Here is a 13,478-nt window from a genome sequence, read left to right as displayed (position 1 = left end):
CTGGTATTTTTGCATGTTATGATGCGGTTAGCATTCAACCTAAAATTCAAGGGTGTGTGTTCACTCTACAAAAGTTGCAATCAGCATCTGTGGCATTACTTACAGATGTTCCAGTCTCTGAGATTTGCAGAACCACTATGTGGTCTTCAATACAAAGCTTCTCCAAACATTAGGCCTTGGTCCATGCCTTTAGATCTGATGCAGCAGTTGGCAATGTGGTTTTGTCTTCAGTGCTGCACCGGACTCTGGAACTCCCTCCTCCCTGTGGGGATACTGCTCTGGAGTCACCTGAAGTGGAGCACCCGTGGGGACACTTCTCGAAGAAGGAGTGCAATATCTGGTTCTTCAAGGTGTATCCCCTTACAGTTGCTTCATTCCCTGCCCTCCTTCCTCTCTGTTTCAGAGTTTCCTTTGTGAGACTTTGCAATAGAAAAGGAACTGAGCACAGTTCATCTGCACAGCTCAATATAGCCATGGTATTGTGAGCACAAGGGCATGTAGGATCCTTGCTTGGGTCTCCAGTCAAAGGTGCATGGGGTGCACATGCATGTGAAGTGCAATGCCCATGGTGGGGGGATGCATCTTAAAGAACCACAGTTGTTGCACCAGGTGAGTAACCTCTTCTTCTTACATGTCTCCTTACTCCCACAGGTTTTGTGTGCCAGGATCCGGGCCAGCGGTCAAGCCGGGTAGCCCATCACTCATCTGAATCTGCCAGAAGAAATCCCTTTCAGAAGCCTCAGGTAAGCAAGTTCAGCAACCCAGGACTTCGTGTTGCAGCTCTGAGGAGAATTCCAGGACAGCAGCTTTAATCAGTTTTGCCCAAAGGTGAGAGAGCCTGCAAGTGACTATAGTGAGGCCCCTGGAATCCTAGCACAACTGTAGAAGAGGAGGCTCATGGGATGCAACTGTACTATGTGAGTCCCAACCAGCTTCATTGTGGGTGACTAGCTTCAAGAATCCCACAGCTTTGAGTATTTGTGAGACCATATCCGAGTGTAAATGGGTCGACTCACCCCTGCGGCGCCTCCTGCTGGTTGCTCTCCGTATTTAGCTCAGTCCAGCCCTGGAGCACCCTCTGCAGGCCGGTGATCCACCTGTTCGTAGGCCCCCGTGTCCCTCCCTGGACCTGGTGCCCTTTTACATGGGGTGCTGCCCCCTAGCAGCAACCCCTTTCTCTCTGGGTCTCCCTTTCTCTCTCAGGGAACCCCCACCCTCTATCCCTACCTTGTCTCAGTATTTGGCTACTGCCAGTCATTGTCTAGCCCCACACTCTGGGACAGACTGCAGTATCAGCCTACTCATCACAGGCAAAGTTGGGTTTGGACCTGCTGCCTTGGCCTACCCCTAGGTTGCCCCCTGCAACCCCCAGTACCTATTGGCCCACTGCTAGGCCGCAGCCTGGGGCTGTCTAGGCTGGAGCTCCCCGGCTCCTCAGCCTTCCCCAGCCCTCCTGCACTCAGGTACCTGGTCTCAAGCTCCTAAGCAGCCAGGCCCATCCCTCTCTGAAGGCAGAGAGAGACTGTCTGGCTCCTGGCTTCCCTGGCCTTTTATAAGGCCTGTGGCTCAGTTTGGGGCGTGGCCCCCAGCTGCAGCCACTTTCCTAATCAGCTCAGCTTTTTGGAGCAGCAGCTCTCAAGCCCTGCTAGGCCACTTTTAAACCCCTTAAAACCCCCGGAGCAGGGAATCCACCCTGCTACACCGAGGCAGTAAGAGCTTTCATATTTGAAATTAGAGCCTTATTTCCCCTTTGCCCCTGGTTTCTTTCATCTCCTTTCCCTTTGGACTGAGGCCTCATATGTCCAGTGTCCCTTCTGCTGTTAAAATGCTGGATCTCTGAAAGACTGCTCTTCTCTCATCTTTCTCTGTCAGCCAGATGGATCCCACAAATGTTGGTGGGGTGGGGAGCTTCCAGCCCATTTGTTTTCTCAGAGGCATTTCTCCACAGGCACTGTGCACTGAATTTTAAATCAAAGGGTTTTAATTTCAGTGAGAGGTTGTGAGCTGCCTGCAGTTGGCCTCTGTGCTGCTGCAATTGACCTTTCCTGTGCCCAGGTGCAGGAAATCTGGAGCCCAGGTGCATGGAAATCTTTCTCTGTTCAGATTTTCTTGTGTGATTTCTTTGGGTTGACTCCCTGAGCACTGGTACCCTCCAGAGAAATGGAGCAATTACTTGCTTTCTTTGTAATTGACCATTGGTTTGGGCTAGAGTTCTTTCAATTAATCCTAAGGAGTAAAGGGGGATCTGTAGCTTCTTGTGCATAGACCAATCTAAAGGAGATACTTGGCCGCAGCACTTCTTGAAATGACAGATCCTTTCAAGATAATATCTTAAGCCCTTTGCTGTTCTTGTGTGTCAGCAAGGAGGGAGGCAGTCTGGACACCACCACAGGCAAGAAGAATTTCTGCTCCTATGTGAATGCTTATTCTCCATCACTTTCTTAGTGAGCTGGACTAGGGTATTATCCCAGTGCCAAGTGGAGGCTTATTTGTTCTCCGACTGCTTTGCAAAGTGCTGCTATTTTCTCATTTCTGCCCTTGTAATGGAATGTTGGACAGCATCCCGTTTCTCCCTCGGAACTGGAATATCTTGGCCATTCAGTGAAATAGCTCCTGGGACTCCCAGGGTTTTCCCTCTTGAGATTTTTCCTCTCTGCTCTGCACAGTTCAGCTGACCAGCATCACTTATCTCTTTCCTTTAATGGCTAGTAGGTGTTAATGCAAATGAAAAATATTTATCTAGTACAAACAAGATAACTTTGGTCTTGACAGTTGAGATAGGTTGGTTGCTTGCTTCTGTCACGTGGAGTTGTCTTTTCTGTTGTTCCAGATTGTGCATGTACTCAGAAGGTCTAAACATTTGAGCATTTGCCTGAAGGTTATTATCATGATTGTTGGGGGTGGAGGTGATGTAGAATGCATTTGTGCAGGACATAGGCAAAATCGGAAAAGGAGGTGGGGGGACCACGTAGCCATTCACCTGGACTTCTTAGCTATGGCCTCTCACTACAGGCATGTCCCACCTTGTCAGAGGTGAAGGTGTCTTGACAGAACATGAGATTTTTATTCCAGTTGTCTGTCTCTTGTAGTGCCCTGTCTCTGCACAGTCTCGATTAACAAACACAAAGTTAGTAAGGCTTCATTCAACTTAATTTACTGATGTGAAAGATAAAATTTTAAATTTTATCTTTTATAATACCTTTGATACAAATTATCCCAGAATGTATTGCAGAACTAAATAGCCCAGGTAAAGAGATTCAGAGGTAAAGGAGAAAGGGTGCTTCATCTGAGATTTGAATGGAGATGGAGAGATACAGGAAGATTATTCCAGATGGCAGGAGCTGCAGGGAGAAGGTTCTCAGCAGTGGCAAGATTGTTTTAAAAAGTCAAACTGGTGTGATCACCTGTCCACAAAGGTGCAAGACAGTGGCACTAGCATTTGTATGCTGGAGCCTGCAGACCTGGGATTCGGGGAGGCCATAGAGAAGTACAGTCTCTGTAGAATTGAGCACGTGGTTGAGAGCCAGAAACGGCTGAGTTCTACGTTCAGCTTTGACACTGAATAACTGACTTCTTCTTCGAGTGATTGCTCATATGCATTCCAGTTAGGTGTGCGCGCGCCACGTGCACGTTTGTCGGAAGATTTTTACCCTAACAACACTCGGTGGGTCGGCTGGGCGTCCCCTGGAGTGGCGCCGCTGTAGCGCCGAATATATACCCCTGCCGACCCATCCGCTCCTCAGTTCCTTCTTACCGCCCATGTCGGTCATTGGAACAGTGGAGTGCGGCTTAGCTGACCTCCACTTCCCTAGCTACTCGTAGTTTCTCTCGTTAATTCTTGTGTGTGTATATATAGTTTAGATTTGTATAGTTAACTTTATTCGTTGGTAGTATATAGTCACAGGGGTTCGGGGATTATCCCCTTCCCCGCACCCGGTGCTGGATACTATGCCCGGTTCACAGGGTTTCAAACCGTGCTCGGCCAGCCATAAGACGATGCCGACAAGAGATCCTCTCCTAAGTGCCTCGAGGAATCTCACCTAACAGATAAGTGCCGCATTTGTAAGGCCTTTTTAGCTGAGAATAATAGGGGAGCGAGACTTTCGTCTCAAGTAGCTCCTGAGGGAGGCAGCTCTTACTCCTCCGCTCTCGGCTCCAAGCGCTGGTCCGTCTTCAAGAAGTGCTCCCTCGGCACCGGATCGCCGGTACCGCCAAGGCCTCCCGGCACCGGCCACTGCCGGCACTGCCGTCCGCTCAGAACGGAACCCTCTCCTGGAGGATGACGAGGCACAGGACTCCTGCTGCGTCCGAGCCGCCCGCTCCGCAGCCCGAGCGCTATACTAAGTCGGACCGCCCAGCTCTGATACCTGCTGCGGCGCCAACAATATCGGCACCGTCGACTCCGGCCACACAAGAGCCGTCAAGTTTGGTACCTGAACGCTCCCCGGTGCGAGCCGTGATTGAGCTCACTATTCCCTCCACGCCGGAGACACTTCCACGTCGAGGAAGTTGATTCCAATGACAGCGCCTGCGCTGCCTCAACCCCCGGTGCCGCCGGTGCAGGTTATATAGTCGATCGGCAAGCCTGCCTTGATCAGACCACCCTCTGTCGACACCGCGGAGCGGCACCGTTCATGATCACGGTTCCACAGATGTTCTCGGTCCCATCTTCAATCCAGGTGCTGACGCCGCTCGCAGTCCCGGCACCGTTCTCCGTTTCGGTACCGGTCGTACTCGCGGCACCGATCAGCGTCCCGTTCGCTGGCCTGGTACTCTCGGCGCCGATCCAGCTCCCGGCACCGCTCCAGGCACTGGACTCCTGTCGCCACTCCCAACGTCGAGCCTTGAGATCTCTGTCGACCTCCCGGCACCGCTCCGGTGGCAGGTGCCGTTCTCGCTCCCAGTACCGGTATGCCTCCTGGTACCGATCCCCGGTGCTGCGTCGAGCGACGTCAGCTAGAGAGGGAGACTCTGACCAGGGCTTTTTAGCTCCTCCATGGCCATCCAAACATGCATCACTGTCGTCCTGCGCAGGCAGTTTATACGCGCAGGACTGTGATTCAGATGTGCACGCCCGAGTCTTCCAGGTGCCCCAGGCCCAGGACCCTGACCCTTCAGTGGTCACCCTGTACATTTTGGGTGTGCCATCAGGCCAAAGGCCTACCTGTGATCCCATCTCGGAGATACAGGACCCGGTCGTGGGCATTCAGTCGACTGACGCCCCCCACTACAGTGGCCCTACCGTTCCTTCGGACAATCAAGGCCAATGCGGATACCATCTGGCAGTGTCCAGCCACTATCCTGCCCGTGGGCAGGGGAGTTGAACACAAGCACATAGTATCCTCCAGGGGCTACGGGTACCTATATGTACACCTTCCCCCCCCGCCCCCTTGCCGTCCAGTCCGTCAGTGAGACGGAACGCCATGGCCAGCAGGCACCAGCCCCTAAATCCAAGGAGGCTCGGCGATTGGTCTTACTGGGCCGTAAGCTGTACTCGGCAGGGGCCCTGCAACTTCACGTAGTAAACCAGCAAGCCCTGCTTAGCTGCTACTATGGGTGGCGGTGGGCAAATTTATGGAGTCGGTTCTGCAGACCTCCCGTTAAGAGTTTGCTGCTCTCCTGGAAAAAGGGAAGAAGGTGGCGAGAGCTTCCCTCCAGGCCTCGTTGGATGTAGCTGACTCCGCAGCCACGACCCAGGCCTCGGGTGTTGCCATGAGGCGTATTTCATGGCTCCAGTTATCGAGCCTTCCCTCGCAGCTGCTGCACACAATACAGGACTTGCCCTTCAATGGCAAGGGCCTGTTCTCAAAAAAAAAAAAAAAAAAAAAAAACCTGACCCTAGCCCGCAAAGCCTAAAGGGCAGGCAAGATCACTGTGTGCTCCCTCTCGGCATGCACATGCCGGTGACTCAGCACCGACCTTTCCACCCCCAGCCTCACCGATCTTACCCTGTGCCTAGACAAAGACAGGACTTTGCCAGCAGGCGTCGCTGAGACAGTCGTAGGCGTCAGTCAGGATCCCAAAGCAATTCCTCTTGCAAGAGGGGCGGACGCTCCTCACCATCGGAGCTATAGAGGAGGTACCAAAGGATGAAAGGGACAAAGGGTTCTACTCCCACTAATTCCTAATCCCCAAGGCGACGGGAGGTCTCAGACCTATCCTAGACCTGCGGGAACTCGACAAGTTCATGATACACCTGAAGTTCCGCATGGTAGCCATGCGGACCGTCATCCCATCCTTGGATCCCGGAGACTGGTATGCCGCCCTCGATATGAAGGGCGCGTATTTTCACGTCGCCATTTATCCTCCACACAAAAGGTACCTCCGGTTTGTGGCCAACCGTCATCATCTCCAGTTTACGGTCCTCCCGGTTGGCCTCTATACAGCCCCAAGTGCACTCATAGTGCATGGCTGTACTCACCGCCTCTCTCTGCCACCGTCGGATACACGTTTTTCCGTATCTAGACAATTGGTTCATTTGAGGGACCACCGGGGCCCAATTCACCAGTCATGTGGGCGTCGACAAGGACCTATTCCTGTGTCTAGGCCTGATGATCCATATAGAGAAATCCACTCTGATTCCCACACAAGGAATAGAATTCATTGGGGCCATCCTGGACTCCAGTCTCGCCAGAGCCTGCTTTCCTCAGCCTCGGTTTCACGCGCTGGTAACAATTTTATACAAGGTCTACGGACCTTCCCGGCAACTTTGGCTAGCGCTTGCCTAGGTTTCCTGGGTCGCATGGCTGCCTGCACGTTCGTAACAGATCATGCCAGGCTTCGCCTCCGTCCATTTCAATCGTGGCTCACCTCGGTCTGCCACCCGGGCAGAGACAGCATAGTCAGGGTCGCCTCGATCCCCCCCCGAGCGTCCTCGGCTCCCTCGACTAGGAGTCGACTCCCTCCCTGGTGTTTGCAGGGGTGCTGTTCCATCCGCCTCACCCCTCGGTGTCCCTCATGACGGACGCCCCATCTCTCAACTGGGGGGCTCACCTGGGTCAGTTTCGCACCCAAGGCCTTCGGTCGGCTCCAGAGCTGGCCTTGCACATCGATGTCCGGGAGCTCAGAGCAGTCTGCCTTGTGTACCAGGCGTTTCAGCAGCACCTGCAAGGCCGTTGTGTCTCGGTGTTCACAGACAACACAACGGCCATGTGTTACATAAACAAGCACGGAGGAGCATGGTCCTCCCCTCTTTGCAGGGAGCTATCCAACTCCGGGACTTCGACACAGCCCAATCGATAGACCTGGTAACGTCCTTTCTCCCAGGGGTTCGGATCACTCTGGCAGATCGCCACAGCAGATCCTTCCTGTCTCTCAAGTGGTCGATTCCTCCGGATATTATACATTCCGTTTTCCGGAAGTGGGGTTTTCCCCGCATAGTCCTCTTCGCTCTCGCGAGAACGGAAAGAGAGAGACAAATTCTGTCTCCCCAGGCTCGATCCTGGAGGCTTTCTGATGCCGTGGACGAGCCATCTGCTGTACGCTTTTCCACCGTTCCCGCTGGTTCACAGGGTCCTGCTAAACTCCGCAGGGACAGAGCGCACCTGATCATGATCGCTCCAGCGTGACCCAGGCAGCACTAGTACACCATGTTGCTAAACCTGTTGGTAGCCAACCCGATTCCCCTGCCTCTTTGCCCAGGATCTCAGAAAACTTCACCACCCAGACCCGCTATCCCTGCACCCCACAGCATGGCTGCTGTGTGCCTAAACCGATCTGAGTTGCGTTGTTCTGCCTCGGTTCTACAGTATTCTCCTGGGTGGTAGGAAACCTTCTACTCCGTTAATGTATCTGGCCAAGTGGAAACATTTTCTCCTGCAGCTACGAAACGCACAATGTTCTCTCACCGAGATTCCAATCCATTCCGTTTTGGACTACCTCTGGTCTCTCAAACGGCAGGGCCTGGCGGTGACATCATTAAGGGTACACTTGGCAGCCATCTCTACCTTCCACCAGGGGAGAGTGGCCGCATCGTATTCTCACACCCTGTGGTTTCTAGGTTCCTCAAAGGCTTGGGGCATTTATGCTCCCCCAAGTTCGCCGCCCCGCCAAAACCTGGGTCTTCAACCTGGTTCTATCCAGTCTTATGACTGCCCCATTCGAGCCACTGACAACATGCTCGCTGATATACCTGTCCTGGAAGACAGTTTTTCCTTGTAGCCTTTGCATTGGCCAGATGAGTCTCCGAGCTTCAGGCTTTCACGGTGGACCCATGGTATACTGTGTTTCTCAAGGGCACGGTGCAGTTCTGACCGCGTCCAGCCTTCCTCCCCAAGGTGCTGTCGACCTTGCATATCAATCAGGATATCTTCCTTCCGGTCTTCGCTCCGAAGCTACACTCATCGCGAGGGGAGCACATTTGCCCTCCCTAGACGTCCGTAGGGCGCTCGCGTTCTATCTCGAGCAGACAAAGCCCTTTCGTAATGCCCCAACTCTTCGTTGTACTGGCAGACCGGTCGAAGGGCCTACCCATCTCCTCCCAGAGGATTTCCTCTGGGGTGACATCGTGCATCCGCACCTCCTCTGACTTGGCCCATGTTCCATCGAGCCACCTTACTGCACATTCTACCAGGCCTCAGGCTTCTTCTGTTGCCTTCCTGGCTCACTTACCCTTCCAGGGGATGTGTCGTGCAACTACCTGGTCCCCGGTTGACACCTTTGCCTCATTGGTTCAACCGTCCAGAGATGATGCAGCCTTTGGCTCAGCAGTTTTGCATTCTGCAACATCTCACTCCGACCCCACCGCCTAGGTAAGGCTTGGGAATCACCTAACTGGAATGCGTATGAGCAATCACTCGAAGAAGAAAAGACGGTTACTCACTGTTGTAACTGTTGTTCTTCGAGATGTGTTGCTCATATCCATTCCAGACCTGCCCTCCTTCCCCACTGTCGGAGTAGCCGGCAAGAAGGAATTGAGGAGCGGATGGGTCGGCAGGGGTATATATTGGGCACTATAGCGGCGCCACTCCAGGGGGCGCCCAGCCGACCCACCGAGTGTTGCTAGGGTAAAAATCTTATGGCGAACGTGCACACGGCGCGCGCACACCTAACTGGAATGGATATGAGCAACACATCTCGAAGAACAACAGTTACAACGGTGAGTAACTGTCTTTTCCCCTCTCTGCTTATTTCCCCCATCTGCAGTGAAGAGACTGACTTACCTCCAGGGATAGGGCCATGGAAAGCCTTTAAGATGAAAAACTCTCTCCTAATGTTTTTTTTAAGAATCATTTATGACGTGGTGGGTATAATGTTGGAGTCAAGGAAAGGTTTTTAGGAAGTGGATGGATGGTGGAAGATTTTAGAGAGTTAAGATATTGAGGCAAAGGAGCTGATAGTGGTGATGTAGGGGAGCGAATGCAGGGAGAAAGGATATGGAATAACCAACATGCTCAGGGTCTGACTGATCACCATTTTTGGGCTCAGGAAGGAATTTTCCACCAGGTCAGATTGGCAGTGATCTTGGGGTTTTTTTGCCTTCCTTTGTAGCCTATGTGTGTGCGTCACTTGCCAGGATCATCTGGGTATATTTCATTTAATCATTTCTCTGTCATTGCAGGGGCCTGGGGCACTGATGCACCTTGGTCTGTCCTATTCTATGCCTGTGGCACATAGTAGTCTAGTTTTCTGTGGGTTGTAATACTTTGGTCTAATTGTGGTTGTTGGGTTCAGTGGGTGGTGTTGGTGGCCTGTGATATACAGGAGATCAGACTAGTTGATTGAGTGGTCCATTCTGGCTTTAAATGCAGTGACTCTAGTGCCTCCTGTTTACTCATTCATTTTTTCCCCAGCCAGACCTCCTTTCTATCTAATCACTTTTCAATAGGCTGTAATGAAACATTTTCAGTTGGCACCTGCTATGTCAGCTTTCCCTCTGGTTCTCACCACATGAATTGCCTCTGAGTAGCTTGACTCAGCCTGCTCCAGTGCAACATCCATTCCTGTTGCAACTTCATCCTCAGCTTCTTTCATTGTGCTTGTGGTTTTGTGGAGGTTGCCACAACGAAATTATATCGTTTTAGTTACTAGTTCAGATGATCCTTACAAATGAGAATACAACTGGATCTTGCATTCATCTTCATTTCAGTATGTGTTCTGTGGGATTACTCCCAAGGTTTAATCAATTTGAGGTTACTTCCTCATTCTTTCACTTCTGTGCTAAGAGGGGGTTTGAATGCCATCTGGTGGAATGAGCTGGGCTCAGTCTTTTTTGTGTCTTTCTACAGAGGAAGCCTACCTGAGCTGTACCTAGGGCCCAGTTAAACTGTTCCACTATCCTGTCAGATTATGTTCAGTCACACTGATCTAAGTTTTTGTCAGTTTCTTAGGACCTGACAGTTCTGCTGCTTTTCAAATACTTCTGATTCCAGGCTGATCATTTGATCTATTGTGACTTACCAGGCACTGACTTCAGGTTAAGACTTTGTTTTCTAGAACTTCTGCAAACCCTTCCTTTTTTAGGTTCTTGCTTTTCTAGTCTTCCTTTGCCTTCTGTGCTTATCTGTGATAATACTGATAGCCACTTGGCTGTGGAGTATGGCTGTATGAAGAGAAAAGGTCTTTCTGTTGAGTCCCAGGAGCATCAGATTGTGGTCTTTCAGATTTGTGAGCTGAGAAGAGAGCATGATGGATATTGAAATGAATGTCCCATCTTTTTCTCCCACAACTTCATCTCACTAATTAATTACTAGAGTTCTTGCAGCCTGACTGGGAGGGTGAATCCTGACTCTGGTTCCCCTGGGATGTGGATCCCACTTTGCCTGGGACCTGGGACTGTTAATCCTGGTTCTGATGCCCATTGGCTGAGAATCTTTCTGTGCTTGGGGGCTGGGAGTGAAAGTCCTGGCTGCAGTGCCTCTGGGGTATGTGTCATGGTTTTCTGAAAGGGGTTAGATGTGTGAATGTTGGCACTAATGCCTGGGGTCCTACTGTTCTCAAAAACTGGGAGTGTGAATCCTGACATTAGTGCCCAATGGAGTGTGCATCCTGCTGTAGTTGGAGGCTGGGAGTGTGAATCCTGGCTCTGGTGCCCTGGAACATGGATTCTGCTGAGCATGGGGGCTTGGAATTCGAATTTAGCTATTAATTTTTAAAATAAGTTTAGAGAGGGGAAAAGAGTGACAAATATCTGTATTCAGACTATGTCTCTACAGCGTGCCCGCCCTCTGTCTGCCAGTGATGCTGAGGTGAAAAACGTGGTGCCCTCAGGCAGGGAAAAGGTAGCCGGAAAGCAAAGTGGCTCCATGCTGGGCCTGTCCATGGAGGAGGTAAGGGCTGTTAAATATCTGATATTGTATGTACCTTGGCTTTGGGACAACATGTGGGGATGGAGGGGAACACAAGTAATTTAATAATCCAGTGTAATTTTGGATTAACAGTTGCTGCTGCCAAATATCCACTGCCTCATGAGAGGGCTGTCTGGCCCCAGAGTGGGACAAACAAAAGTGATAAGGGAGACCTTTTAGAAAATGGTTTATTCTGAGTGAAACTGCTGAATTTTATTGATAATAGTGGCTCCATCCCAGAAGGACCCCTCCCCCTGCTATGACAAGAGTGCATATATGCTGTAAAACAGTGGTGGGCAAACTTTTTGGGCCAAGGGCCACATCTGGGTATGGAAATTGTATGGCGGGCCATGAATGATCACAAAATTGGGGGTTGGAGTGCGGGAGGGGGTGAGGGCTCCAGCTGCGGGTGCGGGCTCTGGGATGCAGGAGGGTGCTCCAGGCTGGGACCAAGGGATTCGGAGGGTGGGATGGGGATCGGGACTGGGGCAGGGGGTTGGAGCATAGGAGAGGGTCAGGAGTGCAGGCTCCGGGTGGTGCTTACCTCAAGCAGCTCCTGGAAGCAGCAGCATGTCCCCTCCTCCAGCTTCTATGCGGAGGCGCGACCAGGCAGCTCTGCACGCTGCCCTGTCCGCAGGCACCACCCCTGCAGCTCCCATTGCCGGCCAATGGGAGCTGTGGAGGCGGCGCTTGGGGTGGGGGCAGCATGCGGAGCCCCCTGGCTGCCCCTCCACGTAGGAGCTGGAGAGGAGACATGCTGCTGCTTCCAGGAGCCGCGCAGAGCCACGGCACGCATGGAGCGGGGCAAGTCCCCGACCCCACTCCTCAGCTGGAGTGCCAGAGCAGGGCAAGCCCTGGACGCCACTCCCCAGCGGGAGCTCGAGGGCCAGATTCAAACATCTGAATGGCCAGATGCAGTCCCTGGGCTGTAATTTGCCCACCCCTGCTCTAAAAAGCTTTAGTGTAGGATGACATTATTGTATAATGATGTCAAATTTACACTAGTCACTACCACAACTTCAGGGTTAATGGCAGCCTCATCCTCTGGAACCGAGGCCCTGCCCTGAGGATAATTTTCAGTCCTACTATCTGTTTTACTTGGATCTTGTTTCTTTCTCCGATCCCAGATAAAAGTTCTGCGTCGAGTGAAGGAGGAGAATGAGCGGAGGGGAGGTTTCATCCGGATATTCCCAACGCCACTAACATGGGATCTTTATGGGTGAGGAGAAATCCCCAGTGTGTTGGCTCAGTGTCTCCCTGGTGCTCTGTTTTTGGTAATAGGATGTCTATGTGAATTAAAACCAGGTTAGTGGTTGGGGATGGGGGACAGAACTATCAACTCCCCCTCTTTCCTCCGGTTACCCTGATGCATGCTGTGTATCCCACCCTCAGAACCACAGGTACAGAATGGGCTTCACCCCTGGGTGACACTAGATTCTGCTTTTCCTTTTCCCTTATGTCCCGGTTTCCTTTTTTCACCACACACTGTGCCTGCCTCCCACAATGTTTAGGTGCCAGGCAGTGACTGTCTTTCTCCTCTCCCCTTGCCTGTCGAATTGCACCATATTGTTTCAGTGCCTTTCTGTTAGGGGTGTATTTTATGAATGTCTTCATTCTGTGTAAGGCCTCCTTCACCTTTTCATTGTGTTGGCCTGAGCTTTAATCAGTCCCCTCCACCTGCCTTTCCAGATCCTACTTAGAGCACAAGACAACAATGAATTATATGCTGGGCATACGTCTCTTCCAGGACAGGTAGGAAACAGGAGAGTCGGCTCTGGCAGCCTGCACTGTAGAGGGAACACCTGGGAGAGGGACAGAGGGGACTGAAATAGAGCAAAGAGGAATAGCTCTAAATAGCTACAATATTGTTGGCCACTGTGTTGTGACCTATAAGGGTGGGAATAGCCATACATTATTTCCTCAGTACACCAATGAATACAAAGCTACCTGTCCCTTCAAACAAAGTCTTCAGAGGGTCCCTAAAGCTTGGAGAGGCCCATCTTTGGACACTTGCAGGAGGAGAAGGAGATGCACAGCATGGTGTGCAAAGGGCATGGGAAAGCAACCACGGGGCAGGGGAGGAAAGAGGAGGAGGGTGCATTGAATGAATAATACTCAGTGGCATTGTATAATGGAGGAATACACACGTTTACAGGCTTAGAAGCCACTGAGGGTTGTACAGAAGTTGCAACA

General features: G+C 51.7%; 1 protein-coding gene and 1 long non-coding RNA gene across 17 annotated transcripts in view; one reads left to right on the top strand and one right to left on the bottom strand.

The window, feature by feature from the left end:
• Positions 1-13,478, top strand: part of TTLL5 (tubulin tyrosine ligase like 5) — a 235,835-nt gene that overhangs the window by 62,833 nt on the left and 159,524 nt on the right. For 15 of the 16 annotated variants that reach the window (XR_005597950.1, XR_005597951.1, XR_005597952.1 and 12 more), the window contains 4 exons: positions 652-743; positions 11,139-11,267; positions 12,413-12,504; positions 12,975-13,037. Coding sequence is in view for 12 of the 16 variants with exons in the window: in XM_039536715.1 (XP_039392649.1) it covers positions 652-743; positions 11,139-11,267; positions 12,413-12,504; positions 12,975-13,037 (376 nt within the window). In the remaining 4 variants the exon portion in view is untranslated. The remainder of the gene's footprint in view (positions 1-651; positions 744-11,138; positions 11,268-12,412; positions 12,505-12,974; positions 13,038-13,478) is intronic. The other variant, XM_039536719.1, reaches the window with a different exon arrangement.
• LOC120404362 lies at positions 567-1,508 on the bottom strand. Its single transcript, XR_005597960.1, has 2 exons — positions 1,468-1,508; positions 567-782 (listed from the first exon to the last, which is right to left on the bottom strand). It is a non-coding gene; the product is annotated as an uncharacterized LOC120404362 (long non-coding RNA).

This window comes from Mauremys reevesii, linkage group 4 (assembly GCF_016161935.1).
Source record: "Mauremys reevesii isolate NIE-2019 linkage group 4, ASM1616193v1, whole genome shotgun sequence".
NCBI classification, from domain to species: domain Eukaryota; kingdom Metazoa; phylum Chordata; order Testudines; family Geoemydidae; genus Mauremys; species Mauremys reevesii.
Note: the sequence above shows the minus strand (reverse complement) of the source record. Positions and strands in the feature narration are given on the sequence as shown.